Source organism: Myxocyprinus asiaticus, chromosome 10, assembly GCF_019703515.2.
Source record: "Myxocyprinus asiaticus isolate MX2 ecotype Aquarium Trade chromosome 10, UBuf_Myxa_2, whole genome shotgun sequence".
NCBI classification, from domain to species: Eukaryota; Metazoa; Chordata; class Actinopteri; order Cypriniformes; family Catostomidae; genus Myxocyprinus; species Myxocyprinus asiaticus.
The window spans coordinates 48,435,949-48,458,824 of NC_059353.1; the positions used below are offsets into that span (position 1 = coordinate 48,435,949).

General features: G+C 36.8%; 1 protein-coding gene across 5 annotated transcripts in view; it reads left to right on the forward strand.

Moving 5' to 3' along the window:
* The window catches only part of LOC127447638 (interferon-induced helicase C domain-containing protein 1-like), a 45,338-nt gene that overhangs the window by 12,361 nt on the left and 10,101 nt on the right, over positions 1-22,876 (forward strand). For all 5 annotated transcript variants that reach the window (XR_007898403.1, XM_051709587.1, XM_051709586.1 and 2 more), the window contains 6 exons: positions 3,324-3,534; positions 8,716-8,933; positions 15,226-15,324; positions 15,823-15,946; positions 18,527-18,742; positions 20,159-20,415. Coding sequence is in view for 4 of the 5 variants with exons in the window: in XM_051709587.1 (XP_051565547.1) it covers positions 3,324-3,534; positions 8,716-8,933; positions 15,226-15,324; positions 15,823-15,946; positions 18,527-18,742; positions 20,159-20,415 (1,125 nt within the window). In the remaining variant the exon portion in view is untranslated. The remainder of the gene's footprint in view (positions 1-3,323; positions 3,535-8,715; positions 8,934-15,225; positions 15,325-15,822; positions 15,947-18,526; positions 18,743-20,158; positions 20,416-22,876) is intronic.

The window sequence follows — 22,876 nt, forward strand, 5'->3', positions numbered from 1 at the left end:
CACTTAACTCCAAGTTGCTCCAGGGGGATTGTCCCTGTAATAATGGCACTGTAAGTCGCTTTGGATAAAAGCATCTGCCAAATACATAAACGTATTCGAGTGTTTAGAGTAGAGCCCGACCGATATGGGATTTTTGAGACCGATACCAATTTTAGAGGGGGAAAATTCACCGATTACCGATATGGTGGCCGATATATTAAATTTTTGAGCTGGAATGAAAACAGACCTTTTCTATATGGATTGTGCACTGACCGATATGTCTATGCAAAGGTACTCGGAAGGCTGCTTTCTTAAACAAATATTTTTATCAAAGAATATTTGACATTATTATTATACATTGTCAACAAATTCTAGAAATGAACACTGAGAAAATAAAGAATAAATAAAAATAAAATAAATAGCTAAATAAACATCAGTACTGTTTAGTATCAGTCAAATGCTGACTATATTAATACTGCCGAGTCAAGATAAACAGTGGCAGCGGTGTTACACCGTATTCTGCTATACAAGTTCAGGGGAAACTTTCAATGGTGGAAAACCTCTAAATATTACATTTTATAAATGCAATGACTGGAATTGTTCGGTTGAAGAGAGTACCAAACTGTGAATCCTGAACAAAACAGTTTGGTGAATACATGATTACACATTAGCTTCCACTCAGCTGACAACAATGAAAGTAGCTACGTGATTAGCTAGTTAGCTATAAGCTCGTTGTCATGGAGAGTAAAAGACAGACGTTGTTTATTGTACTTTCCAGCATTGTGTCTCACCAACTAGGTAATAACATAGCGTGAAATCAACACTCAACAGACACAATCCACCACCGCACCATTGTCTGCTGAGCTGCAAAAAGATGCTCTGTTGTTTACCTTTCAATCTGCTACATTACTGACTGCACTGACAAACTATAGCTGGCTAACAGCAAACAGACATGAGAGACATGGTTCTCAAGGACAAGGTTAACGTTATATTAGTTATATTGAAAAGGGAAAATGATGGGGTCATTGTTTATTAAGTTTCCAGTATGTATTTAACAAACTAGTAAACAACTTACCGTGATGACACCGCTGAACTCCGCCCTGTCTGCAGAGCCACCGTCAGTTCAAAGTCAGCTCTGTAAACAATGGAGTCGGAGCGCGCTCTGCTGGACAAACTACGCTATGACACCAATTCTAAAGCATTGTTTTCCGCATTATATGTTTTGAAAAAAAGTTTTCATATCGGCGCTTATCGGTAAAATATACGCAGACTATAATATATCGGCGAAAGGCTAATATCGGCTGATAAATATTTTTTAGAATCACATTAATTTAGTTTTCATTATAGATAAGTGGTGTATTTTAAAAGTTGGCAGTCACAAAATACCTATAAAATACCTAGATTTTTCATTCTTTCTGAAAAACAGCCATAAAAGGGAAAGTGAATTACAGTATGTATGCTACATTTTTAAATTGCAGCATACAGTGTTTATTATAATGGGGCATTCACTCATGAGTACTTTTAAGTGAGCTACTCTTTTACTCTTACTTGAGTAGTATTTAGGACAGGTACTTTTACTCACACTACATTTTTTGGGAAGTAACAGTACTTTTACTTGAGTAGGATTTTTCAGTATCTTGCTCTTGCTCCATCCCTGCTCTTACTGTATATCAACAATTGTCTCATTAAGGAATATTAGGGGAAACATCTGAGACAAACGAAATCTTGCTTCTTAAACGAAAGAACTGAGAGCTCCAGAAAGTCTTCTGAGCAATGAAATAGCAACATCTGAGTAATAAATCTTTCCACTCAGGAAATAGTTGATTAGCTCAACATGTTCTGGCTCAGGGCTTTTTAGGGTAAATTTCTCCAAAAGCAGAAGTCAGATGATGCTTTTATGCATTTGGTGAAGCAACAGAGGGACATTTTGTCCTGCTGAATCACTTCTTGAATTGTAAACCTTCATGTCAGTCCAAGTAGGAAATCCCCATCAGCTAAAGTGTGGTGCAAAATTACAACTCAGCACCACAGTGGGTTCCTAAAGATGTCCTCTAAATAGTCTTTTCCCTTTAGAGGAATATTAACCATTAACAGTGCTAGCTATCTATCTATCTGTCTGTCTGTCTGTCTCTCTGTCTGTCTGTCTATCTATCTATCTGTCTGTCTATCTATCTATCTGTCTGTCTATCTATCATTCCATTGTTCTATTTATCCATTCATCGACCTGTCGTTTCTATTTACCTGTCATTCTATCTATCTATCTGTCTGTCTGTCTGTCTCTCTGTCTGTCTGTCTATCTATCTATCTGTCTGTCTATCTATCTATCTGTCTGTCTATCTATCATTCCATTGTTCTATTTATCCATTCATCGACCTGTCGTTTCTATTTACCTGTCGTTCTATCTATCTATCTATCCATCCATCCATCCATCCAACTAACTTTTTGGCCTTAAATATGGCTAAAATTCAAATTATATTGAATTACTTTAGAATTATATTCAAATTTAAAAGACATTATTTCATTTAGGGGGGAAAAAGCTACAAGACATCAGTGATCCCCAGATTTTTAAATCAGCATTGTCTCTAAAGTCCACAAGAGGATGTAACAAATAAATATTTGTTTATGGCAAAGAAAATATCTGGCTGTTAAAAGTCCATTCCATTTGAAAATAAAGTGCATAAAAATTATAATACCAAAAGATTTAGCCAGTTCATATTCACAAATTTTAAGTAAAAAAGTTAAACGAGAAAAGAAACGCTTCAATAGATCATTCTGTGTTAGCTTAGTTTGTTGCCGCGGTCTAACGGCGCCATGCACCTTTATCCTGATTGCGGAAGTGTTTAACGAGTCATAATGGAAGCCTGTTTTATGGTCTCCAGTGTTTTTACTGGCATTGGCGTATGTTTTTAGCGGATAATGTGATGTTGAGCATATTAAGTTAACTTTTCAAAATTGATCTCCTTTCATGACACTGCATATTAAAATGCATTGCTTATGCTGCAAGACGCTGATAAGAGTGCAACACACATCAGACAAAGACCTCCAACAAAGTCATCGTCAGTGCCTTACACATCTCAAATTTAAATGCAGTTTTTGCATTAGAAAATATGCATTTGACGAATATGAGAATTTTAATTTTACAGCCTTATAAAAGACCACCTTGCAACCACACAGAACACCCTAGCAATGCCCAAGCAACCTTTCAGAAAAGCTTAACAATCACTTAGTATGAATGCTAAAGTATTACAGTAGTCATTTTTAAATCATTAAATGAATCTTTTTCACCTCCGACAACCTTATTTGTCAGTGACCCATTTTTCTGTTTTGGTGTCAAATTGTCTCAGGTCCCTCTGGTTGAGCAGCACTATAAGGCCGAGTTTGGCAGGTTTCTGCAGCACCAGTACTCTGTCGAACGGGTCAGTGGAGCATCACAGCTCAAGATCTCATTCCCACAAATCGTAGAGAAAAATGACATCATCATCTGCACGGCACAGATTCTGGAAAACTCTTTCGCCAAGGCCAAGAACGGCGATGAGGATGGGATCAATTTATCACGTACGTCACACTTTCCTTCATTCTGAATACATACTGCAGTGACTTTTAACAGAATTATTTCAATAGACTCCAGTGAAATGGCTTTACCTTCTGTTAGAAATTGAAAGGAGACCAAAGCTCCTCCTTTGAGGTTTCATGTGACAGTCGATTTTTTTTTTTTTGTCAGTCTTTGCTGGCAGATCCAGCTCTCCTGTGAGTCTATCTGGCACTGTTCACCACAAGGTGGAATTCCCCTTCTGTGGCATATGCTGTTTGTTTCCCCCCATTTTGCTTTTACACCCTTTATTTTTTTATTTCAATTTGTTTGGTTCACAGGCCAAACGTCTGTTGCATCCATCGGTGCATGAGTGGTTTAAATTCAGCTGAGATTTGCTGTCATTTTCTCATACTCTGAGCTCCAGTGCATATCCTAGTCTGGCCCTCAGGGGCCAAACAGGCAGCACCTTTCGAGACTGATTTGTAAAATGTGGCCCCATCAAATATCTCTCCTCCACCGCCTCTGTCAGGTCTGTGAAATGCAGACTCCCACCTTTTTTTTTCTTCAAAGTCCTCTGGGGGACGTTAGAAGTTAGCACAGTAAACTACTGTAAACTGAGACGTGGACTGGAGGTGTACAGCAGTATTGGGTTGTGTGCTGCCCGCCTTTTGATTAGAAACACATGCTGCGCAACATAACCAAGAGCTTATTCTTACTCCCCCTCTCTCAATGTATATTTCTTATCTATGTATAGACTATGTATTTATTCATACCTGTTTTGCCCAATATATTTAAAGGTGCTGTAAGTGATTTTAGCCATTCTGCGTCCATGAGACTGAGCCGTTGGATTAGCCACGCCCCCTCTTTTCAAAACCTTGCACTCCAAAGATACCAAATTAGCTTTATTGAGACCGACATCATGCAGAAACAGTTGTTAAAAACAACAGCAGCAAAATAGCGCCCTCAACTGACAACTGTTAAGAACAACATGGCTTAAAAATGGCAGTAAGTCTCAATAATTCGCTGCAACTACAATACTATGAAAACACGCAAAATTTTTGTTTGCTGTTTACAGAGACAGATGAGATATCTTACAACACTTGTTTCAGTAATATCTCTCAGGGAATAGGAACATTTTTTGCGTACCTTTCCATGAAAAAATTCAAGGAATGTTCTGGGTTTAATACAAGTTAACATGAATAACTCTTTGGACCCGCCAGCAAGTCCAAAGGGGGGCGCTATATTGCGAAAAAGTTTACGCTTAAAATGCTCAAGTCCCCGTATACATAAGTCAGGCTTATGTGGTATCGCTTGAAAGCTTGGAATCTGAACTTTTCATAGATAACCATCACTTCTGCATTTATGTTACTTAATATAACAAAATAAGGCCTTAAACATCTCCGTCGCAAATAAGCGCCACCTAGTGGTTATGTGGTAGAAATATGAATATGAATATCAAAGTCTTTAAAATAGCACTTAAATAGACAAATCATATATCAAATGAAAGCTCTCATTCTCAGGAATGTGACTGTACAGTTGCACTAATACCCAAAATATTCCTTTCAAATAATGTCATTTTAAAGGGCCGAACACAAAAAAAACATTTTTAAGGGGCCCGGCACCAAAGGTTTGATTGTTAGCTTTCTTATCATTAGTGGTTTTAGCTATTGCTCATACTTGGGTTTGAGATTTGAACAAAACGCTAACACTTAATATTACACTTTGATGCATAACTAGACCCACACCGGTTGTGCTATGGAGATGTCGAGGAGTCTTGTTGAAGAGACTTGTGCAATTATTTTTATACAAGTATAATTTTTGAATATCCAATAGACTTAGATTGAAAGAGGGCCCTGAGCCGTATCTAGAGACCAGAATTTCATAGAAACTTGGGGATGGACTCTTTTGAATTTGAGCCACTAATACATTGGTTCCCAAACTTTTTAAAACTATATCACTCCTGTATAGTATATTTTTTTTTCAAAAGCACCTGAAACACTGAAAAATATATACATAAACAAATATGCAATTAAAAACAAATATTAACAAATTAAATTAAAATAATGTAGCCTTCAAGTGTTTCTCCTAAACACTGCTTCAAGTTTTTAAAGTAATTATTCAAGGGCTATTAATAAAGTAGAAAACAGTAATCAGTGCTTTACATTTTCAGTAACAGCAACAATACAAAATATTGTGAAATAAAATCTAGGGCTGTCAATTTAACGCGTTAATTGAGTGCGATTAATTATATTAAAAAATAACGTGTTAAAAAAATTAACGCAATTACGACCTGAATAGGGATTATTCCTTATGTCTGAGCAATTCAAGCTTGGAGTACTACCTGTTTTCTCCAGGGGGCAGTAAGCGAAACTCGCTGTATAGGCAACGAGCAGCTTATACAGAGAACAAACCACACTCACGAGACACAACCAAGACGCTCCAAAAGCGTCCATCTGACGCAGGTGTACATTGACGCGTCCTTAAAATAAATCTCGGACTGATTGAAAAATACAATTGCAAAATGGATTGTGTGAACTGTAGACCAACTATTGGCTTATGTTCAAATAATATGGAAATAAACAATATATTGCATTCTGAAGCCAAATTTTGTATTGTCTTTTTTTAATGCTCGACTTGTGTGCCAAAATAATGTAATGTGTTTTAATTTTCTGTATTATTATTTTTTATAATATATATATATATATATATATATATATATATATATATATATATATAAATAACTATTTATAATTATTTAATCATTAAATATTGAATTATTGTTATTTGAGGGGCTTTCTCAGCAAATATTTATGTATGTGATTAATTGCGATTAATTTGATTAATCGACATACCATGCAATTAATTCGATTAGAAATTTGTATCAATTGACAGCCCTAATAAAAACAATAAAATAGTAATCTAATGAAAAATAGAATTACCGGTTCATAAATTATTGACATAATCTTTACTCTGTGATTATTAGATACATAACATTAATACATTAATACAGATTCAATACATTCAGAGTCTGACTAAAAAGCAGAACTGTTATTGAAATGTGTTGGGCTTAAAGCTCCTGAAGTTATCCAGCCAAGGGCAGTGGGTGCTTTTTCTTTTCAGTATTGTTGTTTGATTAATATTAAAGGAATATACCAGGTTCAATACAAGTTAAGCTCAATCAACAGCATTTATGGCATTATGTTGATTAGCACAAAAAAGCAAAAATCAAAGTTGCAGTGAGGCATTTACAATGGAAGTGAATGGGGCCATTTTTTGGAGGGTTTAAAATTGGAAATGTGAAGCTTATAATTTTATAAAAGCACTTGTGTTAATTCTTCTGTTAAAACTTGTGTGTTATTTGAGCAATAAAGTTTTTTTTTTTTCATCATTTTTACTGTCATTTTAGGGTTTGTTGACATTACATTGTCATGGCAATGAAGTTGTAAAATTGGCTATAACTTTACACAGGAAAGGTTAGTAAGTGATTTTAATCACACTAAAATCATGTTACCACGCATATTGTTTATGTCTTGTGGCTGTACTTTTGAAACAGTGAGTATTTTAACGTTTACAGATTGGCCCCATTCACTTCCATTGTAAGTGCCTCACTGTAACCCAGATTTTTGCTTTTTTTTATTTTTTTTTAAAGAAAAGGGGTTAAAGTTGAAATAGATTTTTGTGTTAATCAATATTATGCCACAAATGATGCCGATTGAGCTTAACTTGTATTGAACCCGGAATTTTCCTTTAAGGTCTATTAGGCTGCATTTACACATTGCACAGATTGGATATTTTATTCTGTCTGCATAATACATTAATAGCTTTGTTTACATTCATATCGCATCAAGAGGACCATTTTTAAGCGCATTTAAATGTTCACGCACGCAGCTGAACTCACCACGAGACACGAGCGCTCTATAGAGCACAAGCAGACATATGCATGTGAGCATTTGAACTAGAGCTGGGTATCACCAGCCACCTCTCGACCTAATACGTATTGCAATACACGTCACTATTCGATATATCATGATACATCACAATATCATGATTCAATTTCGCTTAATTCGCTTAATTGAATAATTTCAATTAATTTTGGTATAGTTCAGATATAATGTCCATTTTGCTTACATACAGTATGAAATAAATGCTCTTTCAGCTAATGCTGTTATTCATTATACAGGGGACCTTCTAACTTGTTAAATTACGGACATACAGTATCAATTTTACAAATTGTATTTTATTGTTAGTTTTTCATCATTTTGGGGCAGTTCATCATTTTTAAAAATGTAGTCCGTGTATTACATCAATAAACATGATGTATTGAAAATGCATATATTATATTGCGTATATACAGTATACCGTTACATGTTTGTTGTTTACATGCCTAATGTGTACTATTTACTAGTATTTACTTGGATATGTAGAACAAGTGCTAAAACGGTACTGTCCCTTTAAGACTTGTGACATGGATTTTGACAGTAGTTTTTGTTTAGTCGAATGGCTTATTTACAGCATCCATGCTATGTGTGATATATGGCTAATCTCAGAAATTGTTTGTAGCAAATGGGAAGAATTTACGCACATCTGATTGTTGGGGATTGCAGATAGAAAGAAAGAGCGATCTTAGCATTTAAAGAATTGACATTGACATCGTACAAATGAAGATTAAGTAGAAAATCTATATTTTTGCCCGGCCCTAGATCCAAACCCATGAGAGAGGTCCAGCATGTCCGTGAGAGAAACCGTGACTCGTGCTGAATCAGTTTCGGTCTCTTTCATGCCTCATAGAAGCATCTCTAGAACTGAAAATATCACAATAAATGGATCTAAGTATCGATACAATATCATGAGAAAAAGTATCGCAATATATCAATATTTGATTGTATCAACACAGCCCTAGTTTGAATATAGCAGGTACCGAATTGAGTCAGTTCTTGGCACTTCTGGTACTTGTTCTTGTCTATTAAAATTTTAAACTGGGTAGAGAATTTGCAGCACACCTATCCAGTCCTGCCAGCACCCAGTTTGGGAACCAGTGCACTAAACAACCACATAGTAACCACCCAGAACACTCTAGTAGCAACCACCTGGAAACACATTAAAAATCACTTATAACAACTTACCAACCAGCATTGCATCATGCAAACAAACTGAGCCAAATAAACTCAACTTTTCTAATCCTGATTCCACTTGTGTATTTACAGAATTCTCCTTGATGGTTATTGATGAATGCCACCACACAAAGAAGGGCGGAGTGTATAACCATATCATGATTCGCTACCTAAAACAGAAACATCGGAACCAACAGCTGGTGAAGCAGCAGAAAAGTCCAGTTCCGATCCCTCAGATACTAGGCCTGACTGCCTCACCGGGTGTCGGAGAGGCCAAGACCCAACAGAAAGCAGAGGAGCACATTCTACAAGTAAGAGCACTATCAAGTCTACACTAGAGGTCTGCACGGGCCTTAAAATGAAACCCGAACTCGACCCGTACCCAAGACCTTGTGGTACCCTACCCGGCCCGAATGATACCATCAGATTTCAAGCCTGAACCTGACCCGAACTCGCTTACTATCTAATTTCTTTTCCTAGCAAGCACTGTTGCAATAGGCTGTAAGCATATAGGCAACATTCATAACAGTACTGAAACAGTAAACATACACAGTTTTAACAAGGCACGACAGCACCTTAGTACAGAAGAGCAGAAGGGGAAAAAGCATTGCCCTACCATTTATGCGCTGAAACTTCACTTGGTGCAGAACAATCTGGAATAAAATGAAACAATGCAACAGTCCCCTGTATGCAGCCTGAACTTGTTCAGATTGTTGAATTTTTGTGACACTTGCGCTAAAAACAATCTAGACGCAACGCAAAGAATGAAACAGAGTGCAGGTGTCTCAGCAGGCGTTTTTGAAAACTTGAAGTTCTTTTTATCTTGACGTGGTGGTTAAAATGTGCCGGTCCTGTGTGAAATGCTGAAGAAAAAGCGAGACACGGTGTAAATGTCAAAGACATTCGTCCAGCATGTGTTTATATAGGAAAACAATGGGAAAACAGAACAGACAAGTGCAAAAACACGTTCGGTGTGAACGGCCCCTAACTCGTCCGTTCACACGTGTCTGTGAGTGACAGTGCGTGCGCGAAACAAGTTCGGTAAGCCTGTTTATTTTTTCATTCATACTGACCCGAACCCGACCCAAAACCAGTCAGGTTCTCGGGTCCCATTGGGTTGCAGACTTCTAGTCTACACTAACCTGTGGTTTTGCACACCCATGGTCTCAAAACATTTAACACAAAGCCATCGACACACTCACACAAACAAGGCCTTACTAACACACAATCAGTATACACAGGGTTCCCACATTCATGGAAAACCTCAACATATCAGGGAATTGTTCAACTGAAATTGTTTGCTTGAAAGTAATAAACTGAAGCGATGCATCGATGAATCGGCCAGTCTTCATATTAGAAGCAATTATCGGACATGGGTCAATTGTTTATAAAAAGCCAATATTCAGGGGCGATTATTTCCTGTCAATGAAAAGGAGGCGGTAACAAAACATCCAACAATTAGCCTACAACTCGTGCTGCGTATGAAAAAAAAAGTCAGCAGAGTTGATATTTGTAAGCACTGCATGGCTAGAATTTCACGAGGTGGAACTATCGATAAAACTTAACACAACTAATTTGATTACTCGTCTTAAAGCTTGACAAAGAAAGGAATATGTGTTTGTTAAAGCTAAAGCGGAAGCTGCTTCATCATTCAGAATTCAGTTAATGTGAGTTGAGAATGTGAGTTAATGTATTATTTGTATTATTTGAATTTCTTCCGTAATTGTGTAATTAATTTATGAGTGATTTGAAACAAGGTGTTTTGAAACTATCTGTATCAGCACACACATTTTGTATTGGTGCATCCCTATTATAAATGTCTTAAAAGTCTAACAGAAGTTTTCATATTGTGAATATAGATTCACTACTTATGTTCTGCATGAGGGTTTACCAAGCCGAATCATCCAATGAGCCACAAGAAAATCTTGATGACTTTTGTCCTATTGGCGATATTTGCAGACTGATAAGTATAAAACTTCCTGATAGACTTACGGTACTTTCACCTGTTTGTATATTGATTTATGCTCATATGTACTGTTTTAACCTCCTGAGACCCAAGCGTAACTGCTGTGTGCGTTTTCAGATTCCCATTTTGATTTGTAACTAGTAGCACCTAATAAACAAGCAAAAAATGCAAATAGCAAAGAGCAAAAGCGGCATATAGAGACGTTACTCTTTACAACCAAACAGGTTTAAATACCAAGTTTCTTACCAGAGGCACTTTTGTTGGCTCGACGCCTGTAGAAGCGCTTTCTGGAAATCGACATCGTGTTGTTGTGTCACATGACACAGTGTGCCAGAAGTTTACCCCTTAAATGGCAACCTGGAGTCTTGTGAACAGTTTTCAGTCAGTTTAAATTCATTTGAATTATACGTTGCGTATAGCGAAGCCAAAATACAATGTCCGCGCATGTGGACGCAGGGTCACACGAGGGTAAATGCACATCCGTTGCAGCGGATTTTAGGGTGTGTTCACACTTGGCAGGTTTGGTTCGATTAAAATGAACTCTGGTGCGATTGCTCTGTTAGTGCGGTTCATTTAAACAAGTGTGAACGCTGCCATCCGAACCTTGGTGTCGCCAAACAAGCGGACCGAGACCCCCTGATTAGTGGGTTTCAGTCCGCTTCCAAACGAACTCTGGTGCGGTTCGACTGATATATGAACGCAGCATGGACCAAAGACGTCTAAACGGACCAATAACAGGAAGTAATTTGCCTAATACTGACCTCAAGCATACCTGGTTGAGCTATGTTGCCCATTACAGTTCGGTACAGGCATCGGAATCGCCGTCAGCCGTCCTTGCAGCATATCTTCGTTTGTGTGTGCAACGGAGGAATTTCTGCCACTGTTTTGACTCCTTTACGCATTTTATTAGCTCTTCGTTTGTTCTCAGCTGGTAAAAATACCACCATATATACATATATAAATATAACGAGCGCATTTCACCCAGAAGCCAGCATTGTTTTGGATGTTCGGCAAGTTCCGTCGCAAAATATACATCATAAAATCTGTCCAATCAGGTTGTGACCTTATCGTTATGCCTTTTGTTTTATATCTTTAGGTTCGGTGTTAAAAATGCCAGTGTGAACGCTAAGCGAACCAGGACTAAATGTATCGTTTTCATTTTTGGTCCGGACCAAGAGAACCGAACTACAAGTGTGAACACACCCTTAATGTCAGAAATGATGAAAGAGAAACAATTGACGCCACAAAATAATACACAATGAATGGACAGCAGATCTTTCTATTGTGCTGTCCTAGCTGATTGCACACAACTAGTGGTCAACCGATATGGGTTTTTCAATGGTTGATACCTATACCGATATCTAGAGAGCAGGATGACCGATGGCCTATATAAATGACAATAAACATAATACAATTGAACAACAGCAAATCAGATGTATACAACATTTCTAAAGTGAAACAAACATTTATTTTATCCAATATTTACTTATATTTGCATAAACGTGAAGAGAAGTGTCGACTATCCATTGACAAATCTATTGGTAGATTTTGAAACTGACACGAGGTAATGTTAGCACTTCTGGTAATCAGCCAAGCTAGCACGGTTAACGGCCGATGCCGATAATCGCAAAAGGGCCAGATATCGGACAATTAATCGGCCTGGCTGACATATCGATCTATCATTACACACAACCACAAATATACTAGGGCTGTCAATTGGGAAGAGAAACTAAATTCGAATTTTTACCATAAATATTTTCAAAATTTAAATTAAATTTGAATTTTAAAATCAGCTGATTTTAATACAGTATACAGTATACTACCCCAGACTCAAGCTTTATTATAAATGCGAAATACAACACTGTTTTTCATTCATTACAGTTGTATTTAGGGTAGCAATATTCCCAGATAGTGGTGGTGAAGCGGCTGTTCAAACAGACGGAACACAACAGAATGGAGGATCTCGAGACACACATTTCCAATTCCTAGGTGAACGGCCAAAGACCTCCACCTACTGTAAGGGGCTGTTCACACCGAACGCTTTTGCAGCCATCCATTTGTTTTTCTATGTAAACGCGCACAAGACGAACGTCTTTGTTTTGCTTTGTTTTTTGTTTATTCAGCATCTCGTTCAGGAGCACTCTTTTTTAGATGTTGTGTCTAATTAAAATGAACTTTAAAAGCATAATGAGACACCTGCTTTCTGATAAACTGTATTTGTTGCGCTGTGTCTAGCCTTTTATAGCGCAAATATGCGGTCAGTCTGCAGTCATCGTCAGTGCTTGGCACACATCCAAAATTGGAATGCACAGTTTTAGCCTTCGAATGTGCATTTTTTTCTTAAATTCGACAAATATTCAAATTAGAATTTGACAGCCCCAAAACATACTGCACAGCGTGACAAATGGAGTCTGATTTAGAGATGCACAGATTTTTGTCCGATAACGATACCGATTTTAACAAAAAGCTATACGCGGATACCGATGTTTTACCACTTACTCAACTTATTTTGTCATCAGATCACTGCGTTAATTAGGAATGATTCTTTAAAAAATATACAGAGGTAAAAAAGCTATTTTATTGTTCTTACAATAAATAATTTCCATTGAACATGGATCTGTTGAACACATGACAGGCCACATTTTTAAGAAAGCCACAATAAAAGATAAATATTACATTAAAAGTTAAAAAAGATTTTAAAATGATAACATAATAATTGATGTGGAATTTTGCACATCTTAAACATTCATGCACTTCTGTTTTTGCAGTTTTACATATTATGATAGAACAAATTCATATTATGCTTATTTGACATGCTTTACTTTTTCAGATTTCATTTATTTTGGTACACATTTCTTTATATTACAGAAAGAAAAACATGATGATAAACTTTATACAACACAATAAATTGACCTAACTATAAATAAACCTATCTTATAAGTAAATCTAAGGACTCACTGAATCAGTCAGAGCAGTACTTTCTCGAATGTATACTTTAAAGCTGAAATGTATAATTTTTCACTGTAAAAATGCTTTCTCAAAAACAGCTTAAAATAATATTCAGGGTTCAAAACAAGTTGAGCTCAGTCGTCAGCATTTGTGGCATAAATGTTGATTACAGCAAAAACTCATCCCTCCTTTTCTTTAAAAAATAAAAGCAAAAATTTGAGGTTACAGTGAGACACTTACAATGGAAGTCAATGGGGCCAATTTCTAAAGGGTTTAAAGGGCAGAAAAGTGAAGCTTATAATTTAATAAAAGCATTTACATTAATTCTTCTGTTAAAACTTGTGTATTATTTGAGGTGTTAGGTTGTTTAAATCATCACTTTTTTGTTTTATTATTTACACAGAAAAGCTTAATAAGTGATTTTATCGGGGGCCTGGGTAGCTCAGTGGTAAAATATTCTGGCTACCACCCCTCAAGTTCGAATCCCAGGGCGTGCTGAGTGACTCCAGCCAGGTCTCCTAAGCAACCAAATTGGCCCGGTTGCTAGGGAGGGTAGAGTCACATGGGGTAAACTCCTCGTGGTCGCTATAATGTGGTTCGTTCTCGGTGGGGCACGTGGTGAGTTGAGCGTGGATGCCGCAATGGATGGCGTGAAGCCTCCACGTGCGCTATGTCTCCGTGGCAACGCGCTCAACAAGCCACGTTAAGATGCGTGTGTTGCCGGTCTCAGACGCGGAGGCAGCTGGGATTCGTCCTCCGCCACACGGATTGAGACGAATCACTACGCGACCACAAGGACTTAAAAAAAAGCACATTGGGAATTGGGCGTTCCAAATTGGGAGGAAAAGGGTAAACCCCCCGCCAAAAAAAAAAGATGCGCGGGTTGACGATCTCAGATGCGGAGGCAACTGGGATTCGTCCTCCGCCACCCAGACTGAGGCGTGAATCACTACGTGACCAGGAGGACTTAAAAAAAAAAAAAAAAGCACATTGGGAATTGGGCATTCCAAATTGGGAGAAAAAGGGGAGAAATCCACAACAACAACAAAAATACGTGATTTTATCATACTAAAATCATGTTAACTCGCATATTGTTTACATCTTGTGTCTATACCTTTAAAACAGTGAGTATTTTAACATTTACAGATTGGCCCTTATGTTTACTGTAACCAAGATTTTTGCTTTTTCAAAGAAAAAGAGGGTCAAATCGAATATTATGTCACAAATGTTGTCAATTGAGCTAAACTTGTATTGAACCTGGAATATTCCTTTAATATGCAGAGACAACTATAAACCATTAAAAGGCTGATTTTCCTGAAAAGGCTCAACAAATGATTATCTGTTTGTTTCTTTTTACAGTACTGCTTGGTGATGATATTAAAGCAGAAATGACACACATCAGCTTTAAAGCTTTAAAACAGTAACAAAATCATTAAGGAACCAGATTCTTTAAATTCATTAAATCGTGGAATCGAAACCTGAAACATTAAATTCCTTACAATTCCAATCCCTACCACTTACTGTATATAACCTGCCATCAGGGTTAGCATGTGTTCCTGGAGCAGATTCATTTGTCTGACAGAGGCATGTGGTTATGAGTGTCATTAGTCACTTTACAGCCTTTTGTCATGTTTGATCTAGAGTTTTGGGTTCAACAGTATGTGTCTCATTATATTGATGCTTTACAGATCTGTGCCAACTTGGATGCCTTCACAATAAAAACAAGGACTTTAGAGGAGGCCAAACAACCGTACAAAAAGATTGTAATAGCAGAAGAGAGGAAGAAGGTATTTGAACAAACTCAAAAGTATTAAAATGTGTTACATGACTTGATGAATAATACCTCAGGTTATTCAAAAACATACATAATGAAAGTGTATATATTTTTCATGATGAAAAGTATATATAATGACAAAAAATGAAAGTTCATTTTTTATATAATGGCATGGCAGACCAGTCAAGTCCATTGCAAAGAAAGTATTAGCTTTGTTTCTGAAACATCCTTTTTTTGGATTTAGCCTTCCACTGGATACTAGAAACCTTTTTGGCGACTAAATACTAGATATGAACGGTTAACACAGGTATTCCTGAAGTAATTTTCTCAGCATCATGGTGATGATATTCAGAAAATGTAAAAATCTAGTTGTTTTTATAGTTACACTATAGTTATAGTTTACATAATAACCAAGAGTCAAGTTATTTACTATTCTGACATGATTATATTCAATGTAGAGGTTTATCGTTTCAAATCGTGAAAAAGCTTCTATGTCTGTGGCATGTTAAAGGACCCGTTTGGAGACGTGATAAAGAAAATCATGGATGAAATTCACACACATGCTGAACTGAAGCCCCTCTGTGAGCCTGGAACACAGAACTATGAGCAGTGGGTTGTACAGAAAGAACAAAACGGTAAGACAACTTGTGTTTTACTTCCTTTCAGAACACAATCAAGAGCTCTCCAATATATGGAGGTTTACTTACAACCCAGGTGTGAAAATATATAAAATGTACCATGCTTCTGATGCATTTTCTAATTAAATGGTATATTTAACATGGTTGAAGGGGAGGTGTTGAAAGCTTGAAGTCAGGCTAGAAGCAAGTTTTACATTTTGAAAAAAAAACGTATTTATATACATGTATATACTTTGCGACCCCACGCACACATGCGTGGACGTTGTATTTTGGCTTCAATATACGCAATGCATAATTTAGATGAATTTAAACCGACTGATCTCAGTTCAGGAGACTCTGTGCTGTCAGTAAAGGGTTAAAGTTTCGACACAGAGTCATGTGACAAAACAACATGGTGCTGACCACAGCGGAGTTTGTCTTTGGGAGAAGCGCCAACAAAACTACATCTGGTAAGAAACCTAATTAAGTTTTTACACTGAAACCTGTTTCAGTCAAAAGATTAGAGTTTCTAGTTTCATCCGATATGCTATTTTTAAAATTTGAGCGGTTTATCACAAAACGCTACGCTGCTAAACACAATGTACACTTTTTCCTTAGAAATCCTATATTTACTGTGCATTATTACATTAAGAATCAATGGGTTAATCCAAAAGCTAATAAAAATTAGCTTTCAGAGGCTTTATATGGAGTTAGGATGAAAATTAGGTGCATTTCAAACTGTTCTGAGACCAGTGCAGACAGACAGCGCACTGGAGGTTAAATCATTCACTAAATAGGGAGCAAGGGTGCATCCTATAGCTCTCTATGCAGCTAAGTGCATTCAATCCAAACTTCCTTTCAAAAGTTCTGTTTCAGGCTGCAGATGATGTTTGGATCACTCAACATGTTTGGCAGACATGGGACAATGATAATCAGTACATAGATTCAGAATTTATAATGTTTAATTTTATTTTAACATGGTTGACACTGATTGGATGATGCTGGTCATTATTTTGAATCAGAATTATTTATGCTAATTTCTGATCTAATGTCTGTAACATCTCAAAAACATGAATATACAATACTCCTGGAAAATCACAAGCAATTTGATTAAAAAAAATTACTTTCTATAGCTTGGTGTTATTTAAAATTTCACAACTTATTTATTTATTTTGCTTGTTTATTAGGTGCTACTAGTTACAAAACAAATAGGTAAATGGAAAATGCACACAGCAGTCACACTCGGGTCTCAGGAGGTTAAATATATATATATATATATATATATATATATATATATATATATATATATATATATAGGCATCCTTGATAAACATCTGATGATAAATTGTCCACTGAGGCAAGCTGTTAGAAGACATGTGACTTCCGATAGATGTTCTCCTTTAATAGATGGTTTGAACTGGATGTCTTTAAATTGCTCACAATTAAAATTTTGGACCAGGAACACCACAAGTGTGATTTTGTGCAATAATTTACTAAATAAAAGTGTTTCAAAACAAACTTCCTGTTTAAACATTAAAGCACACAAGTGTTAAATATAGTACAGCATGGTTTTATATTTTATTTAATATTGCCAAAATTATCCACAAATAATGCTTTTTTTTTCACTCAGAAATTAGGTGCATAAGTTCAGGTCAAGGAGGCCTACGATCAATAAGTTCCAATAAGAAATACAAAACCTGTCCTAATTGAAAGAAAACTAGTTGACAAAAAGATCTAATCGAATATTTGGTGATAATATAGCATAATGAGAGATTTACAAGCAATTTTTAATAGGCCGGTCATTTTTGACCAGGAACACCACAAGTGTGACTTTGTGCTATTTTGTACAAAATAAAAGCATTTAAAAACAAACTTCCTGGTTAAACATTAAAGCACACTAGTGTGATAAATAGTACAGAATGTTTTCATATTTTATGTAACATTCCCCAAATTATCCACAAATAATGCTTTTTTCACTCAAAAATTAGGTGCATAAGCGCAGGTCAATAGAGCCTATGATCAATAAGTTCCAAAAAGAAATACAAAACCTGTCCTAATTGAAAGAAAACTAGTTGACAAAAAGATCTAATGGAATATTTGGTGATAATATAGCATAATGAGAGATTTATAAGCAATTTTTAATACGCCGGTCATTTTTGACCGGGAAGACCAAATTAGGTAAAAAATGTAAAGACAGCTCAAGGGTTAAAACAAAAATATGTACAATATAAAACTATTGACTACAAGTAATTAATGTTGAAATCAAGATATTTGAATCTTATTGCAAAATATAAACATATTTTTTTGTTTGGAAAATTCAATCATATCATTTACAATCCTTAATGGCAGTGAATGGTCACTGCTAAGCTGTTAAGGTGCGATTCCCATTTTGATGGGATCAGCAACTTCTCTGATTGGTGGAGCTCTTTTCAGGATTATGGGTAGTGCAGTGATTTATTTTTTAAAATAAAGTTGAAATCAAACTGACTTGTGGCTTCTCATTGCTTAGTTTAGAAGCTCTTGGTAGGTCTGTCTCGAAGGTTTGTGCTCCATTGTTGAACTCTTTTATAAATATTGACTGTGTGTGTTTTTCACCAGCTGCTAAGGAAGAGAACCAGAAAGTTCGTGTTTGTGCAGAACATCTTCGTCAATATAACGAGGCTCTTCATCAGAGCAACACCATCCGCATGTCAGACGCCTTCCGTTTCCTTCACAAATACCACAGTGAGGAACTCAAGACCAAATCTAGCACTGAAGATGAAGGCACCATTACAATCACTGACACGGAACGATTCCTCTTCACTTTGTTTGAAGGTATTACATACTATAGATGGACACCATACTTGATTAGATGTTATCTGGAATCCACTGAAGCTAGTCTTAGGGCTCCACCTATTACTTATGCTGTTCAGTGTTGATCTTATAAAAACAATGCATTAAACCAAATGGACTATTAAAAGGAACAGGTCACCAAAAATGACAATTTTGTTGACATGTACACATTTTCATGTTGTTCCGAACCTATTCGATTTTCTTTCTTATGTATCACACTAAAGCAGGTTTTACGCAGAATGTCAGAGCTTTTTTTTTTTTTTTCCAGACAGCCAAAGTGGATGGTGATTTATACTGCCATCTCCAAAACGGACATAAAATCAACAATACAGTATCTTAAAAGGTAGCTATATTCCAAGTCTTCTGACACTGAAATTCACGGAAAATCTTCACCTCTGCAATTTGTCAATGATAACGAAGACGAGATGAAAAAGGCGCATCATGACGATAATTAAACGATTTTATTAATGCATACTATTGAAGATATGACGAGATAAAAATTATACTGCAAGATATTAACAGTGCAAGATACGAAAAGGAGAAAAAACATCTATAGAATCTGTATATAGAAGAAGATCTCATCTAACCCAATAATTTAATAATTGGGAATTTTCCGCTTGAGCTGCGTGAGTTGAACACAGGCAAAATTAACCGCTTCAAAACAGGGTAAATACATTTTTAAATAATGTTTGAATATTTGATTAAAGTTTGGTCTGTTACAGTTTGACACACTCTTTTGTCCATTTTGCACATTGTTGTCAACTAAAAGATTTTATTTTCGTTGACTAAAATTAATGTAATTTTCATCAGACTAAAACTGACAACAACTAATGAATGAGATGACGAAATATTGACTAATTTTAAAGGACATTTTCGTCAAAAGACTAAAACAAAAAACTGTGAAAAAATGAACACTGATTTGGCGTCACACATGGTGCAATGCATCCAAAGATGTCTTCTTTTAATTGAACACAGGTGTGAATACGAGCTTCTGTGGATGGCAAGATTATCAGTGAATAATGATACATCCTGTAAAGTCCTCGCACAAAGTTATTTTATGACTTCAGAAAACTTCGAATAAGGCACATGAGTCATATGGACCTTTTTTAGATCATTTTACAGGGCTTTTTCTTTTTTTTTTGTTGCCCTTTTTAGGAGCTTTTGGAGCTATAAATCTCAATTCACTTTTGGTATATGAAAAACAGAAGCTCAGACATTCTACATAATTTCTCCTTTTGCATTTCACGGAAGAAAAAATAAATCAAATGTGTTTGGAATGTCAGAGATGTCAGTAATGACAAAATTTAGATTTTTGGGTTAATTATTCCTTTAAAATAATGGCAAAATACTAAATATCTTGTTAGGGAACACTTATTTTCCACCCATTCATTTTCTCAGACAGAAAAGCAGAGCTGCAGGAGCTGATGGGGAAGCCGCAGTATGAAAATAATATTCTAGCCGAGCTGAAAACCAACATACTTAAGGAGTTCACCATCAGAGAGAAGGCGCGAGGCATCATATTCACTCAGACTCGCCTCAGCACCCTGGCTCTGAGCCAGTGGATTCAGGAAAACCCCAAGTTTGATGAAGTCGGAGTCAAAGCCAGCTATCTGATTGGTGGAGGAGATCAGAGTGTGGTGAAACCAATGACTGCTGTAAGCTCACTCTAAAAACAGACTCATTAGTCTGCTTCTGCATTTATTTAAAGGAATGTTCCAGCTTCAGTATAAATGACACTCTATCGACAGCATTTGTGGCATAATGATGATTACCACTGCAAATAATATAAACTCATCGTCAATAACAAACTCATGGGGGAATTCATTAAGAATGAATTGTTGCTGGTAAGAAGTGCTGTTTATTTACACACGCTTTCTGCGCTAGTTTAGCTCCCGATTCACTAAAAGAATTACGCAGATCAGGCAACGTCGCAATCGCACCCACAAAATCTGTGCTGACCGCCGTTTGCCCTGTGCAATTCTGATCTTGTGGGCCGGTCCTGAGTGCTATAAAGAGGAGGATGCAGCAGACCTGCCAATCTGGACTGTACAGCATCACTCCACTACTGTGATCCAGACATCTGAATCAGCTCTTTAACATACCGAAAGTGTGCTTCACTACACCACGCATCTGGATATATGCCAGGATATTATGCTGTAAACATACATTACATCAACATGTAAAGTGTCCTTGAGCTCTGGAAAGGTGCTATATAAATTAAACGTATTATTATTATTATTCAAAATCATTTGATGAATTACTGCTGATTTGATCGATAGAAAATGTACAAGGATCTATTTTAAATAAAACTCAGTTGCACAATGTTTATTGCATTGGACAAATAGCACAGGATTTTGTAAATGATGCGCAATCTATAGTGAGCCTAATTTACATAGAGATGAGGCCAGTATGCGTGGAAAAGAATGACAGTGACTTAGTTTAAATATTCAAGACGCAGCACTATTTCAGCACTGATTGCGCCTGTTTAAACTAGATAGTGTGTGTGGTTAGTGAATAAGATGCAGATTAGGCCTGTCCCAGTTATTAAATAAAACAAAATAATAATCAAACTCCTGACAAAATAAAAACAAGGATTTTAGTGAACGCAAATCGCTCCGGTTTCACTTTAATTTAACAATCGTATAATGGTGTAGGGGATTACAGCTTGGGCCCGTAGACCGGTAGGCTTGGAATGAAGACCAGGAGACACACTGTCTCCTAAAGGATGAAGACAGATATGGAATGGTCTCAAACTGCTTGTACGAGCATGACACCACAAAGAACATATATTAAGATACTTAGAATAATAAATCATAAGCTCAAAAGGATATATGTGATAAAAATACTGATTAGTTCCACTAAAATAATTCACTTATTCACATTAGGTTAAATGCTGACCAGTTTAAATTTAATTCACTCAAAGGATATATATACTGAAGAGCGGAGGTGGTGATCTAGGCATCCACCCCTTCAGTGGCAAATGTTATTTGTCGTTCGTGGGTTCATACACGCAGTGTTAATGACATGCAGTGACACAGAGGAGGAGATGCCCGCCTACTCTATTTCTGGAGATGATAGAATGAAGACACAAACTCTCAAAGGTCTTTCTTCATGTGAAATAAGGGCTTATGGGTTTAATCAGAGAGCCTCTTTTTTTTCCTCCCCTTTTCTCTCCAATTTGGAATGCCCAATTCCCAGTGCGCTCTTAAGTCCTCATGGTGGCGTAGTGACTCGCCTCAATCCGGGTGGTGGAGGATGAATCTCAGCTGCCTCCGCATCTGAGACCATCAATCCACGCATCTTATTACGTGGCTTGTTGAGCGCGTTACCGTGGAGACCTAGTGCATGTGGAGGCTTCACGCTATTCTCCGCGGCATCCATGCACAACTCGCCACGTGCCCCACCGAAAGCGAGAACCACACATTATAGCTACCACGAGGAGTTTAACCCATGTGACTCTACCCACCCTAGCAACCGGGCCAATTTGGTTGCTTAGGAGACCTGGCTGGAGTCACACAGCATGCCCTGGATTCGAACTTGCGACTCCAGGGGATCAGAAAGCCTTAAAGCAACATGTCAAAGTGAAGAACTTTGCATACAAATATTTTATTATTGTATACTGTATTATAATATGTAATAGCTATTCAGAGGTGCGTTTACCAAAAATATCGTTAGCCAACTATGGTCGCAAGTTCCATCGTTACCAAAATAATTTAACGATTTGGTGTTTCCCGAAACCGTAGTTCCAACGAACACCTGTGGTTAGAAGCATAATTCCCTATTAATTTGCTGTGTGTACTTCGCTAAGGCTTCAAAATCTTTCGTTCCATATTTATTTTTCATTATGTCAAAATATTGACAAAGTTTACATGCACTTGGCTTACTCCAGGTTTTTGCAGAAAGCGCCGATTTGAAACTTAATGTAAACACGAATGCAGCCGTTTAAGGGATTAAAGGCTGTTAAGAGAAAGTGCTTTAACACACATGACATGTTAACGCATAAGTTCTGATATGTTTTTAAAGAGTGAGCATGTGCGTTGGGGGAACTCCGAAGTCTGATGTAAAGGGAAACCCCAATATTGCAGAGCAATCATCTTTCATATTACAAAGTGCACG